Source organism: Stegostoma tigrinum, chromosome 2 (genome assembly GCF_030684315.1).
Source record: "Stegostoma tigrinum isolate sSteTig4 chromosome 2, sSteTig4.hap1, whole genome shotgun sequence".
Lineage (NCBI taxonomy): Eukaryota > Metazoa > Chordata > Chondrichthyes > Orectolobiformes > Stegostomatidae > Stegostoma > Stegostoma tigrinum.
Genome location: NC_081355.1, coordinates 148,027,102 through 148,047,574, shown reverse-complemented (window position 1 = coordinate 148,047,574; position 20,473 = coordinate 148,027,102). Strand labels below are relative to the sequence as shown.

At 43.9% G+C, this 20,473-nt stretch overlaps 2 protein-coding genes and 1 long non-coding RNA gene across 4 annotated transcripts in view; 2 read left to right on the top strand and 1 right to left on the bottom strand.

The window, feature by feature from the left end:
* LOC125462908 (tetratricopeptide repeat protein 21B-like) overlaps positions 1 to 12,789 on the top strand; it is a 122,402-nt gene extending 109,613 nt beyond the window's left edge. The window contains exons 26-28 of the mRNA XM_059640004.1: positions 1,633 to 1,753; positions 11,908 to 11,975; positions 12,674 to 12,789. Coding sequence (XP_059495987.1) covers positions 1,633 to 1,753; positions 11,908 to 11,975; positions 12,674 to 12,751 — 267 coding nt within the window. The 3' untranslated portion in view covers positions 12,752 to 12,789. The remainder of the gene's footprint in view (positions 1 to 1,632; positions 1,754 to 11,907; positions 11,976 to 12,673) is intronic.
* On the bottom strand, positions 973 to 20,417 carry LOC132206346 (uncharacterized). The gene is made up of 3 exons (XR_009442982.1): positions 20,299 to 20,417; positions 2,111 to 2,199; positions 973 to 1,238 (listed from the first exon to the last, which is right to left on the bottom strand). It is a non-coding gene; the product is annotated as an uncharacterized LOC132206346 (long non-coding RNA).
* LOC125463522 (guanylate kinase-like) overlaps positions 20,117 to 20,473 on the top strand; it is a 44,116-nt gene continuing 43,759 nt past the window's right edge. Inside the window, exon 1 of one of the 2 annotated variants that reach the window (XM_048554885.2) lies at positions 20,117 to 20,230. Coding sequence is in view for 1 of the 2 variants with exons in the window: in XM_048554857.2 (XP_048410814.1) it covers positions 20,225 to 20,264 (40 nt within the window). In the remaining variant the exon portion in view is untranslated. Of the gene's footprint in view, positions 20,265 to 20,473 lie in introns of both variants that reach the window. The other variant, XM_048554857.2, reaches the window with a different exon arrangement.

The following is a 20,473-nucleotide window of genomic DNA, read 5'->3' as shown; positions in this document are numbered from 1 at the left end:
CTTTGGGTGACTGTGTGGAGTTTTTGTATTCTCCCCGTTTCTGTGTGGATATTTCTCTGGGTGCTCCGGCTTCCTCCCACAGACTGAAGATGTGCATGTTAGGTAGATTGGCTGTGCTGAAATTGCCTGTAGTGTGCAGGCTAGGTGTTGGCCATGGTAAATGTGGGGTTATGGGGATTGGGTGGGATGCCCTTTGAAGTGTTGGATTGGCTGAATTGCTTGCTTCCACACTGTAGGGATTCTGTGAGTCATTTAACTATTCAAAATCCTATCAGTTGCTGCAGAAAGTATGACCAACAGGAAAGTGATGAACTAGTTGGCGTTAATTAGAGTCTATCCTTTCCAATATCAAAGAAGTGCTGCTTATTTTACAAGACCATGACTGGGACAGTGCGACAAATGTTACTTACAGTTAGGTCAGGTGACTGTGCTTACACCCAATAACACAAATAATAGTGACATGCAACAGTACCGTTATGTGCAGCTTCAAGAAGTTCTGCATCTTCGTATACTGCTGGAAGGTGGCACAATTATTCAAGAGCTCATTTCCCTTAAGGTGAAGTTTTAAGACTCTCACTGAAGCAATCATGAGCGAGCGAATTTTTTTCTAGTTTTTGCCTATCTCTAACTGTCTTTGAATGGAATGCTTTGCTTCATTATTTCACAGGGCAGTTAAGTGTCTGTGTTAACTGGGTAACCCTGGTAAGAATGTACCCAAGGAAGCCAGACCACATGAGGATAATGGATTTCCTTCCCTAAAATACATTAATAATGGTTTTCACAACATTTGATAATAGTGGTTTCATGTTCACCACCACTGAGACTGACTTTTTTTGATTTCAAAATTGTATTTTAGCCATAAAAATGTTTATATAGCTACAGTCACTAAAGCAGTTCAGTTCTGTACAGTAACATAAAAAGGAGCAAACAAACATTGGAATTTGACTCTGTCCAACAAACAAACCAAAGACATTTCTTACATGTAAAACTGTTTTATACTCCAGACTTTATTAATTAAATTCCACCATCTGCCATGAATCTGAACCCATGTTCCCTGGGCCTCTGCATTCCTCGTTCAGTAATGTTAGCTGCAACACCATCTCTCCATGTTTTGACAGTTTGTGACAACTTCTCTAAGTCTTTCTACTTTTACAAAAGTGAACATGAAGACAGCTCCGAGCAGTGCCCTCTCTGTGCTTCCTATATTATCTGTCCTTATTCATTGCCTCCTGCACATCCTGTATACAACATAATGCACAAAACAAAACATTCATTTACCATATTATTGTAATCAAGAAATATGCCTTGTCAATCAATTATTAGCAATTAAGATTCCTAGCGCAAATGTGGTTTGCTTTGTCAATTTGAATTTGACTTGACCACGAATGATCTGGATTTAAAATTAATCTAATTCATTATTTTCAACGTATCTTGCTTATTTTTATTTATAAACATCTGAAAGAAGATAAAGAAAGAGCCTCTTGCTCATCCAGCCTCTCCCACATTATGCCTTAGGCATCACAATACAATGTGTAATAATCTGTAACCAATACACACTTGGAATAAAATTCTTTACTTCCTTTAAATACTGCTGTCAACAAAATTCCCTCATTTTATTTTTTATCTGTCCAGTCTTGTTGTAAGGCATATGAATACCTGGGGTTTATCATGGAGAAGGAGCAGTCTTACATGGATGCAGTTACAAACTACAAATTGGCCTGGAAATGCAGCAATGAGGCAAACCCTGCTATTGGTAAGTTGATTTTGCTAATGGCAACTTTAAATATGTGAGACAGCAGGCATCGATAATATCATGATAAAACAGGTCTGGGTGCATTGCGGATATTTAAACCATGAAATTTGATGCATGAAATTGGAATTTTAAGTTTGCAGACCGCTTATCTTGATTGTTTTTGGCTTGTTGGCACTACAGTCAGTTCAAGCTGCAGGAAATTCACAGCGCAACAAGTAAGTCTGCTGTCATACTCTTTGTGGAACAGGCTCAAGATTCATCTAAGAATATAAAAATGTCACAAATAAGGACAGGAATGGGTCATTTGGCCACTTGGGCCTGCTCTGCCATATTGTAATCTCAACTCCACTTTCTTACCTGCCATACATTATTGTTGATTCCATGAGCAATCAAAATTCACGATAACTCTGCCTTGAATATATTCAATGACGTAGTCTACTACTCTTCTGTAAAGAATTCAGAAAAAGTTACCAATCCTCACAGACCATAAGACAAAGGAGCAGGCGGCCATTTGGCCCAAAAATTCTGCTGCATAATTCAGTGAGATCATGGCTGATCTGATGATCTTCAGCTCCACTTTCCTACATTATCCCATAACCCCTTTTTCCCTCAATGATTAAACATCTGTCTATCTCAGCTTTGAATATATTTAATGGGCCAACCGCAACAGCCCTCTACAGTAATGAATACCACATACTGACTAGCTTTGAGTGATGAAATTTCTCTTCATCTCTGTGTCATTTGGGCAAACCCTTGCTTTGTGATTATAGCCTCTGGTCTTACACTCTCCCACAAAGGAAAACAACTTGTCAGCATTTAACCTGTTAAGCCCTTCTCTGCCTCAGAATGCGGCTGGATGCGGTGTCTTTACTGTGGATTATTATCAGCAGGTATTCAAGATAGAATCAGTAGTTATGTAAAAACAAAACGGATTGATTAGTGTAACGGAACCTCCAGCAGCAGGTGGCAACAGCGAAGGAGGGTACTAAACAAGGTAGTGGAACATTTTGCTTTGTACAGCCATCTACAAGATTTAATTTTGTTTTGTAAAGTTTTTGCACTGTGCTGTACAAACAATAAATATTGTCTGTTTTTCCAGAGAGGTAATGAAAATCTATTCTGATCATTTGAGTGTTTTCTAACTTTAACAGGAAAAGAATATATAGATACATGTAGTCATTGACTAACCCAACGCAGCAGATAAATTTCACTTGAGAAGTCTTCAACAGAATCATAATTTGGAAGGCAGCTGAATAGTTCTGCTGGACTTGCACCAGGAGTTGGCGATGGAGCAGTCAAATGGACTCTAGCTGGAAATGAAATGTTGTCTTGGGTGGAAAGAGGACTGATGGGAGGGCAGACAGACAAAACAATTCCTCAGCCCCCCCACCAAAAAAACACTGTTTTCCCATGTATATAGTGTATATCATTCTTGATTATCCTTAATTTCCCATCATGTTTGTATGGGCCTGATGCTAGTGGATAAAGAATCCCTGATGCTTGATATTTAAACCATCTGTGCATGCAAACCTCATGTCACATGTTTGGTGTAGTTGGCAGGATTTCCACAGAATGAGCATCAAGTCATGGCAGAGGCAGTTGAAAAGTGATTGGGAACTTCATGAATACACAAGGATGCCATTTGGATTATGTAATGTGCTGTCACCTACATGTACGCGATGGCTAAAGCTTTTGGTGACTTTAATTTGCAGTCCCTCATTGTGTATCTGGATGACATACCCATCTTCAACTCGACATTTGAAGACAGCATTACAAGTCTAGACTTCATCCTAGCCCACTTGTTGCAGTTTAACTTGAAAGTCAAACTGGAGAAGTGCCAACTTTTCTAAACAAAATGACACCGGGGCGCTTTGTTACTAAGAAAGGCCTGAAGCCTGAATGAAAATCTGCGTAGTCGAAGATGGAGATGCAAATGCATGTGTCCTTCAATGTGGCTAGTTACTACTGGAGCTTGGTGCAAAGCTAGCCACAGTTGGCTTTCCCATTCTACAGTCTGATGGGGCGTTAAGAGGATGCTGCAGGGAAAGGTTGAGAAAGGAGGTACAAGGCCCAACACTTCATCAAGCATCACAGAGAGTTGGACCCCAGCATGTGATGATCCCTTTTGAAACTTGGAGCAGGAGCTTACCTCATCACCTGTCCTTGGCTATCTGCATTTCCAATACCTTCTCACACTGGAAACCAACACCAGTTTCCTTGGCCTCTGAGCAGGTCTGTCATAGGTTCACAGACAAAATGAGAGTGGTCATTGCTTATGTTAGTGTAACTCCAGTGTGACACTCAAATTGCAAGATTTGAAGTGGGCTATTTCTCAGAGGTTTAGAGACATTCTGGTTGCTGCAGTGTTTGAAGTATTTACTGACAACAACCCACTCAGAAACTTCCAAACACCCACCAAGCTGCAGCAACAGAGACCCAATGAGCCACAGAACTCACACAGTTTGATTCCAGATCCAATACAGGCCAGACAAAAGTAATACAAATACTGTCCATTCAGGCCCTGGAGCCTGCTGCCCCATTCATTAAAATCATGGTTGATCGGCTTAAGTTTCAAATTCCACATTCTCCAAATAGCTTTTGATTCCCTTACCTAACAAGAATGTATCTATTTCTGCCTTAATAATGTTTAATGTCTTCCTCACTCTGACCATATACCCTTATAACCTGTTTTAAAATGGAAAACACCTCAGGAAAAAAGGCTGTTTTTCAGTTTCAGTATAATCCATTGCCTACATTTTCAAGTATTAGCTGTGATAACTAGGGTTATTATGGATGCTTAGCTGACTTTAGGAAGGTTCAGAAACACTTATCTCATTAGATGGCAGTTCAAAGAATTTAATAAAATCTTATCATAGTGATAGTAACAAGGTCATCCAGGTGGATCTTGCAGAATATGAGTTCCCTGATTGGGGCTGTTAAACTGGTCCAATCAGGGAGCCCAGGCTGACAGATATAAACAGGAATGTCAGAGGTCTGTTCACTCCACATGTAAATAAAAGGTGACTTAGTGATGAAATACCAGCCTCTGTCGAGTTGTTTCAGTGGCAAGGAGAGAAAAGTAAGCGTCCTGAAGAAATTAGCTTGCAACAGTCATATTTGAGTTGGGGTAAGCATTCCCGTTACTTGAGAATCTTGACTTGTTTGATCCTATCAGTGAAGTCTGGGCTTACAGAGCCTATTACCTGTATGTGGAAAGAATGTGTATTTTTTTCCAGGTAAATGACATTGGGACAGAGGAAAAGCAACGAGTAATTCTCCTGGCAGCTTGTAGACCTGGATATTTTCCGGTTATTAGGAGCCAAACTTTCCCTGAGGCATGACAGACTAAAACCTTTCAAGAGTTGATGAATTTAGTTAATGAATAAAATGACCCCAAGCCTCTTCTAGTTCTGAAATGCCATCAGGTTTACTTGGCAATTTGAGAATTGGGGGAATTTGTATCAAGATTTTTGATTAGGTAAAGAAATGGCAGAGCCATGTGACTTTGGTTTAACCCTTAAAAGGTGCTGAGAGATGCCTTGGTACATGGGATTAATGATGTAACCATGCAAAAGTGCTTATTAGCTGAAGCCCAACCAGACATCAAACAGGCAGTACAACTGGCTTTATCATTGCAAAATGTGGTAAGTGGAGCATATGAGTTGCAGGGTATTCCGATGGAAGCAGACGCCCTCGCCAGGCCAACTGAGCTTGGGGAACACCACTTGAGTGAAGATAATTGCACAGCCTCACTCAGGACATATCCTGAATAGAGAGACTCTAGGTCAGCCCACAGCAAAAACCCCAAAACAAAGCCAAACCTCGGCCAAACAGTTAAAATTTTCTTCAGGATCTGGGCTGGCCAGCCATTGTAGCTGCTGCTGGTATGTGGGCTCAAGACAGCAAGAGTCCCACTAGGCCTGAATTGAACATGAGAATTCATAGGCCCGTACCCAAGGGAATGCACACTGTGGAAAATCCACCCACAACTGGTTTGGAATAGTTAAATTGCTTAGCAACATCCAAATCAGAACCAATCAAAATGACCAGAGATAATGGGAACTGCAGATGCTGGAGAATCCGAGATAACAAAGTGTGGAGCTGGATGAACACAGCAGGCCAAGCAGCATCTCAGGAGCACAAAAGCTGACATTTCGGGCTTAGACCCTTCATCAGAAAAGGGGGATGGGGAGAGGATTCTGAAATAAATAGGGAGAGAGGGGGAGGCAGACTGAAGATGGATAGAAGAGAAGATAGGTGGGGAGGAGAGTATGGGTGGGGAGGTGGGGGGGGGAGAATAGGTCAGTCCGGGGAGGACGAACAGGTCAAGGGGGCGGGATGACTTGGACGCAAGCATTGGTGGATGGGTTAGTAAGTTTGCAGATGACACTATAGTCAGTGGAATGGTGGACATTGTGGAAGAATGTTGCAGGGAGACTTGGATAAACTGCAAAATTGGGCCGAAAGATGGCAAATGGAGTTTAATACTGATAAATGTGAGGTGATTTACTTTGGGAGGAATAATAGGAAGGCAGAATACCAGGTCAATGGAAAGATTCTTGGTAGTGTGATGTGCAGAGAGATCTTGGCGTCCATGTACATAGATCCCTGAAAGTTGCCACCCAGGTTGATAGTGCTGTTAAGAAGGCTTACGGTGTGTTAGGTTTTATTGGTAGAGGGATTGAGTTCCGGAGCCGTGATGTCATGCTGCAACTGTACAAAACATTAGTGCGGCCTCACTTGGAATATTGCGTACAGTTCTGGTTGCCCCATTACAGGAAGGATGTGGAAGCATTGGAAAAGGTGCAGAGGAGATTTACCAGGATGTTGCCTGGCCTGGAGCGCAGCCTTATGAAGAAAGGCTGAGGGACTTGGGTCTGTTCTCATTGGAGAGCAGCAGGCTAAGAGGGGATTTAACAGACGTACGATGATCAGAGGATGATAGGGTGGACAGTGAGAGTCTTTTTCCGAGGATGATGACTTCAGCTTGTACAAGGGGGCATAGCTACAAATTGAGGGGTGATAGATTTAAGACAGATGTCAGAGCCAGGTTCTTTACTCGGAGAGTGGTAAGGGCATGGAACGCCCTGCCTGCCAATGTAGTTAACTCAGCCACATTAGGGGCATTTAAACAGTCCTTGGATAAGCATATGGATAGTGACGAAGGATGCTGTAGATTGCAGAGAGACATAGATACGCTGCAGAGCTGGGCTGAGAGGTGGCAAATGGAGTTTAATGCAGACGTGTGAGGTGATGCACTTTGGTAGGAGTAACCAGAAGGCAAAGTACAGGGCTAATGGTAAGATTCTTTGCAGTGTAGATGAGCAGAGAGATCTCGATGTCCATGTACACAGATCCTTGAAAGTTGCCACCCAGGTTGACAGGGCTGTTAAGAAGGCATACAGTGTTTTAGCTTTTATTAATAGAGGGATCGAGTTCCGGAACCAAGAGGTTATGGTGAAGCTGTACAAAACTCTGGTGCGGCCGCACTTGGAGTATTGTGTACAGTTCTGGTCACTGCATTATAAGGATGTGGAAGCTTTGGAAAGGGTGCAGAGGAGATTTACTATGATGTTGCCTGGTATGGAGGGAAGGTCTTATGAGGAAAGGCTGAGGGACTTGAGGCTGTTTTCATTAGAGAGAAGAAAGTTGAGAGGTGACTTAATTGATTAATCAGAGGGTTAGATAGGGTGGATGGGGAGAGCCTTTTTCCTAGGATGGTGACGGCAAGCACGAGGGGGCATAGCTTTAAATTGAGGGGTGAAAGATATAGGACAGATGTCAGAGGTAGTTTCTTTACTCAGAGAGTAGTAAGGGAATGGAACGCTTTGCCTGCAACGGTAGTAGATTCGCCAACTTTAGGTACATTTAAGTCGTCATTGGACAAGCATATGGATGTACATGGAATAGTGTAGCTTAGATGGGCTTGAGATTGGTATGACAGGTCGGCACAACATCGAGGGCTGAAGGGCCTGTACTGTAATGTTCTATTCTATAATGTTGGGATAGTGTAGGGGGAGGGGCTTAGATTAGTTCACTGGTCGGCACAACATTGAGGGCCGAAGGGCCTGTTCTGCACTGTATTGTTCTTTGTTCTATGAGGTTAGTAGGTAGGAAAAGGAGGTGCAGCTTGAGGTGGGAGGAAGGCATAGCTGAGAGGAAGAACAGGTTAGGCAGGCTAGGACGAGCTGAGCTGGTTTTGGGATGCAGTGGGGGGAGGGGAGATCTTGAAGCTGGTGAAATCCACATTGATACCATTGGGCTGCAGGGTTCCCAAGCGGAATATGAGTTGCTGTTCCTGCAACCTACGGAAGGCAGACAAGGGTGGGGTGGGAAAAATATCTTTGGTGGTGGGGTTGGATTGTAGATGGCAGAAGTATTGGAAGATGTGTTGTATCTGGAGGTTGGTAGGGTGGTATGTGAGGACGAGGGGGATTCACCCAGTCGTGAACCATTTTAACTCCCCCTCCCATTTCTTAGATGGCATGTCCATCCTGGGCCTCCTACAGTGCCACAATGATGCCACCCGAAGGTTGCAGGAACAGCAACTCATATTCCGCTTGGGAACCCTGCAGCCCAATGGTATCAATGTGGACTTCACAAGCTTCAAAATCTCCCCTTCCCCCACTGCATCCCAAAACCAGCCCAGCTCGTCCCCGCCTTCATGACCTGTTCTTCCTCTCACCTATCCCCTCCTGCCACCTCAAGCCGCACCTCCATTTCCCACCTACTAACCTCATCTTACCTCCTTGACCTGTCTGTCCTCCCCGGACTGACCTATCCCCTCCCCAATCCATCTTCGGTCCGCCTCCCCCTCTCTCCTTATTTATTCCAGAACCCTCTCCCCATCCCCCTCTCTGATGAAGGGTCTAGGCCCGAAACGTCAGCTTTTGTGCTCCTGAGATGCTGCTTGGCCTGTGGTGTTCATCCAGCTTCACACTTTGTTACCATACATACTTGCATTTGCATTAAGATGAGGATTCCTGGAAGTATGCTACAACTAATACCATGCAGAGTTTATACCAATATATGAGTCTGCCATCCAGGGTATTGTCAGCCTGTGTAATTTTTCAGCAGACAATGGAGATGGTTTTATAAAGTCTACCCCAGGTCCTCATTTATCTAGAGTAATACAGCATTGAAACAGACCCTACCGTCCAACTAGTTGACATCAACCATGCTCCCAAACTAAACTGGTCCCATCTGCCTGTGTTTGACCCATATCTCTCCAAAAGTTTCCTGTTCATATATAATTATCCAAACATCTTTTAAACATTGTAACTGTGCCTGCATTCATCACTTCCTCTGGCAGGTCATTCCACAGATGATGTGCTAATAACAGGGCGGGGTTCCGCTCACTCTGACGGAGCTGGATCAGTGTTGAGGATTTGCTATGTATAAATAATGGGTGACTTGATTATGCACACCAGCCTCTGTGGAATTATTTCACTTGTCTTTCAATGTAGTAGGTGAATGAGTGTTTGTTTTTACAATCTTTGTGTTCTGAGGGTCACTGGATTTGAAATGTTAACTCTTTCTTCCCACCAATGCTACCAGGTCAGCAGAGCTTTTTCAGTAATTTCTGCTTTCTTTTTTAAAAAAAAATCTTTGAATAGCTTTTTTTGAATGAGGGTTTTCAGTACAAACTGTATCTGGGTGATATCTGTATTAAATTGAAGTTTATCTCTGCATGTCTATTACAAAGATACAGCTGCTGATAGCTATGCATTGTGGATACTGGGTGAGTGGCTATGGATGGTGTATCTGTTTGCTGTATGAGTTAGCATGGAGCAGCATAGAGAATATTAGAGAATGTGGAGAGATATGAGGAGTAACATTATATGCTGATTGGAGGGGCACAAAAATTAATTTAGGATTGATTGTTATCAGAGAGCTGAGGTGGACCTTCTAACCAAATAACCTCTGCACTGACACTATTCCCATTTCACAATCCAAACACCTTTCCAACTGTATCTCTTAGAGACTTAAATATGGCAGGAATGAAGTTTGGAGACTGTCTCAGGCTTTGAAAGGCTGGAGTTTCCTGACCCTAAGAGGGAGGCGATAGCATCGTGGTAATGTCACTAAACTAGTAATCCAGAAGGCCAGATTAATACTCTTGGGTCATGTGTTTTGAATTTGCTATGGCAAAGGCTGAAATTTGAATTCGGTGAAATAAATGCCTCTAATAAAAGGCTAGACTACAGGTGACCACATAACCACTGCCAGTTGTTGTTGTAAAATCCTGTCTGGTTCACTGATGCCCTTCAGGGAAGGAAATCTGCTGTCCTTACCTGGTCCAGTGTATGTGTGACTCCAGACCCATGCAAAGTTACTGTCCTCAGGACAATAAATGCTGATCTAGCCAATGACATGTACATCCCATCGATGAATAAATAAGAATACCAACATCTGGGACTGTCTGTCCTCCTTACATATTGTTTTCCTATTTACCTTTACACCTCCAACATAACAGTGTACAATTCATTCTGCACCTTCTTCCGTACTATCTATATAGCTTGTAAATAGTTGAGGCCCTAGCACTGATCCCTGTGGCACCCCATCTTCTCTGTTTCTCATACACATATGCATGCCCACACACAGCTGTAATGGTCTTTTATCATGTTAAATTTGAAATGGGTTGGAGAGATAGCACCTCTGCTTGGTGTATGCTCTTGTTCATTTATCTGCCATGGAATCGTAGTCATAGAGTTATACAACACAGAAACAGGATCTTCAGCCCAACTCCACCATGCTCACCAGGGCTCCTAAACTGAACTAATCCCATTGGCCCAAATTCCTCTAAACCTTTCCTATCCACGTACTTGTTCAAATTTCTTCTAAAATGTTGTAATTGTACCTGCCTCTACTACCACCTCTGGTAGCTCGTTCAATATGCACACCACCCTTTATATGAAAATGTCACTCTTCTGGTCCCTTTTAAATCTTTCCCCTCTCACCTTAAACCTATTCCCTTTTGATTTGGACTCCCTGTCCTGGGGAAAAGACCTTGGCTATTCACATTCTTTAGAGTCATACAGCATGGAAACAAACCCTTTGTTCCAACTCATCCATGTCAACCTGGTTAACCAAACTAAACGAGTGCTATTTGCCCGGATTTGGCTCATATCCCTTTAAAGCTTTCTTTTTGTGTACTTGTCCAAATGTTATAATCGTACCTGCCTCTGCTACTTTTTCTGGCAGTTCATTCCATATATGCACCCTGGTTTATCTTACCAAAAATGTAACACCTCGCATTTATCTGAATTAAACTCCGACAGCCACTCCTTGGCCCACTGGCTCAGTTGGTCAAGGTTCGGTTTACTTTTAGATAACCTTTTTCACTGACTATACTACTAATTTTGGTGTCTCCTGCAAACTTACTAACTATGCCTATGTTCCATCTAAATCATTCATACAGATAATGAAAGCAGTCCTACAACTTTGTCAAGCTCGAAGGCCTCTAATTGTTTGTGACAGACTTCCTGCCATCCTTAATTGGTTAGCAAGCTTGCCCAGTCAGTCAAAGATCAGTAGCTGTTTCCCACACATTACGGGTCTCTGATGTCCACTCGGACCTGATGGCAGTGTTCATAAGCCGAGTGGAAAATTGCAGCACTGAAGAAAAGGGTGAAACTTGTTTCCTTCGTGGGCAGGTCAATTTCAGTTTTTCATATTTTCTTTCTAACATTCTATTTTATGATTTGTGGTGATGGCTGCTTGGGTATGCTTGTTCAGTTGTCAGCATTAGGCACACTCAGGTGCAGCACAGCTTACCATAAAGCTTGAAAAGTCTCCTCTGCTCAGCTCCAATGATGTTGCAAGTAATTACCCTTCACAGCACCAGTGTGACAACTCCCATTTCTCACATCACACTATCCTTTTGGTCTCTGGTGATAAGCAGCTACAATAACCCAATTACAGCCAGATTTGTACTGAAGATAAGTAGGTTGTCAGTACATGTTTGCCAGAAGCCTACTGGTAATTGAAGAAAGGAAACATTGAATTGAACTTAGGGTGAAAGGGATACCAATTTACTGTACCACTCAGTTATCTCAGTTGCTTCTATAATTCTTAATAGAGGATGACCGAATATCTTTGACAATTCCAATTATTTCCCTAACTCTATATTTCTCTTTTTTCCCCCCGTGTAGGTTACAAACTCGCTTTCAATTACTTGAAAGCAAAAATGTACATGCATGCAATTGACATTTGTCATAAGGTTTGTATAATTTGGAGATTTTAAATAAAAATACTTTATTCACTAAGTAGCTGTATGTACTTCTGTGAGTGGAAAAAAAACATAGACTCTGAGGATTAAGAGATTTCACAGGCAAAGGTTATTTTTCTTCAAATATTAAAAAGTTCCAGCATGATTGATCGACATTTACAATATATTGAGCAGCTGATTGGGTTGATGGCTGGGAGGTTTAGAACTAGGGAGACATATTATTATTAGTATATTAGTAACATAAATATCAGTGCCAGCTCTTTCAGGAGCGAAGTTGGAGACAGTACACAAAGGCTGGTAGAAGTTTGGAATTCTCTTCCAAACACATGACATTAGATTTATCAATATTTGTTAACCAAAGGTATTCAGAAATGGGGTGGAAATGCAATTTTGTGGAGTTAGCCATGATCACATACAATGGTGGAACAGGCTTGAGGAGCTAAATAATCCACTGCTGTTCCAATGTTTCATGAACAGTACGACTGCCTTTCCCCAAAATCATTTAGAACTTACTGCATAAGCAACTTGAGTTCCCAGCAGCATCTAGGAGACCAATTACCCATCTGAGTAGACTCCTGTCTAAAGTGCAATGATTGGGAACCCTACTGAGTCTTGCTTCAATCTCTTGGGTTTAAAATTGTACCTTATATGTCTTTTGGTTTTGATTGTTTTATCTTTCCAATTTTCAGGTGCTGAAAAATCACCCAACTTATCCAAAGATTCGAAAGGAGGTTTTTGAAAAGGCTAGAGCTTCTATTAAGCAATAAAAAATAAGGATTTTACCACAGTTGTAATTGTATAAGGTCTTAGACAAGTGGATTAACAAGCATCCAATGAAAAGAAAATTCACAATTGGGTTCATTTTCAGTAATAAAAGGAAGCTTGAATTAGTTCATTTGCCTTTTTTTTAAAAACTGGGCCTAAAGCAACTCATTAACATCCATTAAGACAAACTTGCAACTAATTTTCTTGTTTCTTGTCTTTGATTGTTGACTTCCTTACATGTGGGTATTAAGTGAGAGAGACTGGATATATTGAGTCTCAAACTTCTAAGTTAAAATCAAAGGCAGGAATGTTGTCTTGAGGCAAGCTGACGACGAGCAAAACTATTATGAGAGCCTTAGAGTTGTAGAGATGCACCGCACGGAAAAAGACCCTTCGGTTCCACTTGTCCATGCAGACCAGACATCCTAAATAAATCTAGTTCTATTTGTCAGCATTTGGCCCATATTCCTCTAAACCCTTCCTATTCATGCATAAACCCATCCAGATGCTTTTTAAATGTTGTAATTGTACCAGCCTCCACGACTTCCTCTGGCAGCTCATTCCATACAAGCACCACTGTCTGCATGAAAACGTTGCCGCTTAGATCGCTTTTAAATCTTTCCCCTCTCAACCTAAACCTATGCCCTCTAGTTTTGGACTCCTCAACACCTGGGAAAAGACCTTGTCTATTTACCCTATCCATGCCTCTCCTGATTTTATAAACCTTGAAGGCCAGCCCTCAGCCTCCAACACTGCAGGGAAAGTAGACCTAGCCTATTCAGCCTTTCCTTACAGCTCAAACCCTCCAACCCTGCCAACGTCCTTGTAAATCTTTTCTGAACCCTTTCAAATTTCACAATATCCTTCCTATAGTAGGGAGACCAGAGCCACACACAGTATTCCAATAGTGGCCTAACCAATGTCCTGTACAGCTGCGATATGATCTCCCAACTCCTATACTCAATGGGACCTTTGGACATGTACATCAAGGTCGTTTTATGCCTCACTACTCCTTATTGACCTACCATTCATTGTATATATCCCCCCCATAGACCTCCCAAAATGCATCAGCTCACACATATCCGGATTAAATTCCACCTGCCATTGCTCTGGCCAGTTTACCAGTAGATCAACAGTAGACTAGCCTGAGACCATCTGCTTCACTAGCAACAACAGCAAAAATTTTCAGCAAACTTACTACTTACATCTTCTACATTCACAACCAAGTCACTAATGTGCAGGGACAGCAAGGGTGCCAGCACCAATCCTGTCGTATACTGCTATTCACAGGTTTCTAATTACAAAAACAACCCCTTGCCTCCTATTTGCAAGTCAACTTTATATCCAGTTTGCCAACTTGCCTTGGATCCGATGGGCTCTTATCTTTTGGAGCAAACTTGTCAAAGGCCTTACTGAAGTCCAATGTAAACTACATCAACTGCATTACCCTCACCAACATATATAGTCACCTTTTGAAAAAAATCAATTGTTCAGACAGGATCTCCCTCTAACAAATCTAGGCTGTAATTCTCTGATCAATCTCTGCATTTTCTTGATTAATTCTGTCCCTGAGGATTTTTCCAATAATTTCCCTACCACAGACGTCAAACTGGTCTGTAATTACCCGGCCTATCTCTGCTGCCCTCCACTGAACATTTAAAAGTGCCAGTCGTCTGGCTGATCATCTGTGGCTGGCAAAGTATTCAATATCTTTGCCAGGACCACAATCTCAGCAGCCTGGGATACACCTCATCAGGCCCTGGAGATTTATGTACTTTTATGACTACCAATACCTACTCCTCATTAATGTTAACATGTTCTAGAACCACCCTATCCCAAACAAAATTTCCAGCAAAGTGTCTTTTGTTAGTACAGAAGAGAAATATTTAAGCCTTCACCCACATCTTCTTGCTGCATGTAGATTGCTCTTTCGGTCTCTACTAGGCCTCACTCTTTCCACGGTCATCCTCGTGCTCTTAATACCCTTCTAAAATGACTTGGGGTTTTCCTTAATCTCCTTTGCCAAAGGTGTTTCATGGCCTCTCTTTGCCATCCTAATTTCTCTTTTTTAAGCATCCCCTACATTGCCTATACTTTTGAAGGGTCTCCCATGTTTGTAACACAATATATTGAACACATGCTTTCTACTTTTTCTTTGTCCACCTCCTGATATCCCTTGACATCCAGTGTTCCCCTGACTTGTTGCCCTTGCTCATCACTCTTTGGGGAGCATATTAGCCCTGAATTCTCACTGTGCTACATTTAAACAACTCCCACTTTCCAAACATAGACTTAACCTTCAAGTAGCTGCTCTCAGTTTGTGTTTGCTGGATCTTTTCTAATGATATTGCTTTCCTGAAATGAAAGGCACATCTGGCACTGCTACATTTCTATGTGGAGAGGTGGTAATGTCACTGACTAGCAATCAGAGCCACAGCCTAATGTTTTGGGGATGTGGAGTTGGATCCCACCATGGCAGATCATGAAATCTGAACTCAATAAAATCTGTCAGATGGACCCATCTGGTTCACTAATGTCCCTTATGGAAGGGAATCTGTTGTCCTTAGCTGGTCTTGCCCACATACGATTTCTTTTTATTCATTCACAGGATGTGAGTTTCCCTGGCTAGGCCAGCATTTATTGCCCATCTGGGAGTTACGAGTCAACTATAATGCAGTGCGTCTGGAGTCACATATAGGCCAGACCAGACAAGGATGGTAGTTTCCTTTCCTAAAGACTATTAACGAACCAGACAGGTTTTTCCTGACAACCGTCAATGGATTTGTGGTCACAGTTAGGCCCTCTAATTCCGGATTCTTTACTGAATTCAAATTTCACTCCAGGCTCCCAGGAATGGATTAGATCTTTAATCGGCCTCTAGCAAGCCACTCAGTTGGAATAAAATGTTACAACACCTAAAGAAAGCAATGAAACTGGACAGACCATCTATCATCAACCTAGACACCAGAATTGCCAACAGCAAACTTAGTCCTGTTGAATTTACAAAAGCATCCTTATTAGCATCTAGGGGCTTGAGCCAAATTGAGAAAGTTGTCTCACCAACTGGTGATGCAATAGAATGACCTAATCATACTCACAGACCAATAATATACACAGAGGGTCCCAAACAACATCATCACTATCCCTGGATATTTCCTATCACATGGGCAAGTTGGGCCTACAGGAGATTGTGACCAAATGGTACACAGTCTTGCAGAATGTAGCCTGGGAGTCCTCAACATTGACTTTGCATTCAGGATGTTCTCTGGCATCAGGCCAAACATGGGCAAAGAAACTTTCTGGTGATTTAGCAGAACTCTCAATACTGAACACAAATTAAAATAAGCAGCGAGGTGGCAAGTGTGTAGAATGTACTCAGGGTGGAGAACTTTAATGTTTCGTAATCAAGGGTGATTTGGCAGCAAGACTATGGACTGAGCCAGTCGAGTCCTAAAGGATATTCTTGCTAGACTGGGTCTGCGGCAGGTGGTGAAGGAATCAGCAAGAATCATATCATAGACATCTACAGCAGTGAAAAAGGCCTTCGTCTATTGCATCCACATTGGTCAAAAGCTATACTTAATTGACCTTGTTCTCACCATCTGCCAGCTACAATGCTTCTGGACATGTCAGTTTCAGTAGAAACATTGCAGAGTCTTGTGGAGACTAAGACGATACCCTTCATCCTATTTTGATAAACTTCAGACAGTTATCGAAATTCAAACTAAGTATCTGCAAGGTGCTGTGAGTCAAGAGTAGAAGCAGAATCATACTTAATCACAACTTGTAACAATATGACCAGGCATATACCCCTTTTTAAGATCATAAGATGTAGAAGTGGACCATTCAGTATATTGAGTCTGTTCTGCCATTCAATGAGATCATGGCTGGTCTGATAACCCTCAGCTCCATTCTTCTACCTTTTCCCATAACCTTTGATGTCCTTATTGATTAAAAAAAGTCTGTCTCTGCCCAGCATATACTTAACAGCCCAGCCTTTACAGCCCTCTGCAGTCAGGAATTCCACAGATTCTACTACCTCAGAGGATAAATTCTCCTCATTTCTAAAATTTTGGCAAAGCTCTGTAGCTCAGGTTGTGGATGAGGTTGTTGACTTGCTTGCCGAGCTGGCTTGTTCGTGTTCAGACATTCGTTACCATGCTAAGTGACATCATCAGTGGAGCCTCCGATGAAGTGATGTTATTGTACTCTGCTTGGAATTTATACTGGTTGGTCTGTTACAGTGAGTAGTGTCATTTCCAGTTTTGATCTGTAATGGGTTGGCATATGGAGTCCGATTCTATGTGGGTATCGATTGCATTACGGGTGGAGAACCATACATCTAGGAATTCCTATGTGTCAATGTTGCGTCTCAATGCAACAAATTAAGAAGAGACCCACCAGCTCATCAACAGCATATTCACAGGGATTACAATCCAGCATCTGCAGTTCCTACTATCTCCCTTTCTATGCTCAGTTAAAGCTGAAGAATACAGCCTTACAAACTATAAACCTGAATAAAATGATATTGTTTTCCTGAAATGAAAGGCACATCTGACAATGCTAAATTTCTATGTGGAGAGGCGGTAATGTCACTGACTAGCAATCAGAGCCACAGCCTAATGTTTTGGGGATGTGGAGTTGGATCCCACCATGGCAGATCATGAAATCTGAACTCAATAAAATCTGTCAGATGGACCCATCCAGTTCACTAATGTCCCCTATGGAAGGGAATCTGTTGTCCTTTTATGCACTAAATCAAAAGTAAACAACACTCTTGATTCCGCATGCAGATGGCCTCAAGGACCTCCACTTCTTCCTGTCCTGCAGGCCCGACCAGTCCCCCTCCACTGACACCCTCATCCGCTTAGCTGAACTCGTCCTCACCCTCAACAACTTCTCTTTCGATTCCTCCCACTTCCTACAGACAAAGGGGGTGGCCATGGGCACCCGCATAGGCCCCAGCTATGCCTGCCTCTTTGTAGGTTACGTGGAGCAGTCCCTCTTCCGCACCTACACTGGCCCCAAACCCCACCTCTTCCTCCGTTACACTGATGACTGTATCGGCGCCGCCTCTTGCTCCCTAGAGGAGCTCGAACGGTTCATCCACTTCACCAACACCTTCCACCCCAACCTCAAGTTCACCTGGGCCATCTCCAACACATCCCTCACCTTCCTGGACCTCTCAGTCTCCATCTCAGGCAACCAGCTTCTGACTGATGTCCATTTCAAGCCCACCGACTCCCACAGATATCTAGAATACACCTCCTCCCACCAACCCTCCTGCAAAAATTCCATCCCCTGTTCCCAATTCCTCCGCCTCCACCGCATCTGCTGCTACGATGAGGCATTCCACTCCCGCACATCCCAGATGTCCAAGTTCTTCAAGGACCACAACATTCCCCCCACAGTGGTCGAGAACGCCCTTGACTGCGTCTCCCGCATTTCCTGCAACATATCCCTCACACCACGCCCCTGCCACAACCGCCCAAAGAGGATCCCCCTCATTCTCACACACCACCCCACCAACCTCCGGATACAACGCATCATCCTCCGACACTTCCGCCATCTACAATCCGACCCCACCACCCAAGACATTTTTCCATCCCCACCCTTGTCTGCTTTCCGGAGAGACCACTCTCTCTGTGACTCCCTTGTTCGCTCCACACTGCTCTCCAACCCCACCACACCCGGCACCTTCCCCTGCAACCGCAGGAAGTGCTACACTTGCCCCCACACCTCCTTCCTCACCCCTATCCCAGGCCCCAAGATGACTTTCCACATTAAGCAGAGGTTCACCTGCACATCTGCCAATGTGGTATACTGTATCCATTGTACCCGGTGTGGCTTCCTCTACATTGGGGACACCAAGCGGACGCTTGGGGACCGCTTTGCAGAACACCTCCGCACGGTTCGCAACAAACAATTGTACCTCCGAGCCGCGAACCATTTCAACTCCCCCTCCTGTTCTTTAGATGACATGCCCATCATGGGCTTCCTGCAGTGCCACAATGATGCCACCCGAAGGTTGCAGGAACAGCAGCTCATATTCCGCTTGGGAACCCTGCAGCCCAATGGCATCAATGTGGACTTCACCAGCTTCAAAATCTCCCCTTCCCCCACCGCATCCCAAAACCAGCCCAGTTCATCCACTCCCCCCACTGCATCACACAACCAGCCCAGCTCATCCCCTCCCCCCACTGCATCACATAACCAGCCCAGCTCATCCCCTCCCCCCACTGCATCACACAACCAGCCCAGCTCACCTCCTCCCCCAAAGCATCCCAAAACCAGCCCAACCTGTCTCTGCCTCCCTAACCTGTTCTTCCTCTCACCCATCCCTTCCTCCCACCCCAAGCCGCACCTCCATTTCCTACCTACTAACCTCATCCCACCTCCTTGACCTGTCTGTCTTCCCTGGACTAACCTATCGCCTCCCTACCTCCCCACCTATACTCTCCTCTCCACCTAATTTCTTTTCTCTCCATCTTCGGTCCACCTCACCTTCTCTCCCCATTCCCCTCTCTGATGAAGGGTCTAGGCCCAAAACGTCAGCTTTTGTGCTCCTGAGATGCTGCTTGGCCTGCTGTGTTCATCCGGCTTCACACTTTATTATCTAACACTCTTCCCTTCTGTATCATATTCCCATGATGCTCGAAATTCCCAACAACACATACTCATGTGGCCTCTCTCACACTCAGATGTGCGCTTCTGTGAAGCTTACTGATTCTATTCAACCACTCCTCATAAGACAATCCATCCATACCTGAGACCAACATAGTGAACTTTCTCTAGACAGTTCAGAGGACTTCAACATATATTTCCTTAGATAGAGGGGCCAAACCTATTCCCAGTATTCCAGCTGCAGTTTGATTTGTGCCTTGTGCAGTTTCCCATTAGCCTTTAATCCAATTTGTTTCCTTAGTGCTTTTCCACTAGTGATAGTTACTGTGATTACTGCCTCCCCTCCTTTAATACCCTGCTTATTTAGTATTTTTGGAGATGTTAAGAAAGTCCTATACAGTGACGCCTTGATCCACATTCTTGCAGCTGCAGCTCCAAAACACCCAAGAAGTTCTCCACCATCCAGAACAAAATGGCCCAACTGACTGGCACCCAACCCACGTGCCAATCACCTAGATGGGTTACAATAACTTTTGAAGCCCATCGTGCCCCAAGGGCCCTCCCTCAGCATCCCCAATCCTGACTCATTGGCAGTTCTTACTGTTCCTTACGTGCGAAAGTGGCGCTTCTCCCACTCCATGACACCCAGAGCATAATTCACACGCTCCCTGGGGTCAGCAGGCGCAGCCGCCGGGAATTCAAACTGGACGGCGGGGTGTGCGCAGTACCGGAAATGACGGCTGGTGTCGAGTTTCCCGGATGCGGGCACTGACTAGGGAAGGGCAGGAGGAGGCACTGTGAGCCGGCGACGTGACAGGGCCGCGGCGGTGGATGAGCGGTGCCACTTTCACATGCTGGTACGGCATATTTCAAATCTCATCGGACGACCAGGTAGAAGCCGGGGGGCGTCCCCCGTGATATTTACCTTTCCAGAATTCACTGAGCTGAAACAAAGTGTGTTCAGAGGCGGGCGAATAAGTAAAATGGGCAACGGCTTACTGGAACGTGCCCCTGGGAGCCCGTGCGGGGGCGGCGGGATGTTCCGCTCCGGGAGGGCGTGCCTGATTGGGCGGGGCCTCGGGTCTCTCTCCTATTGGTCA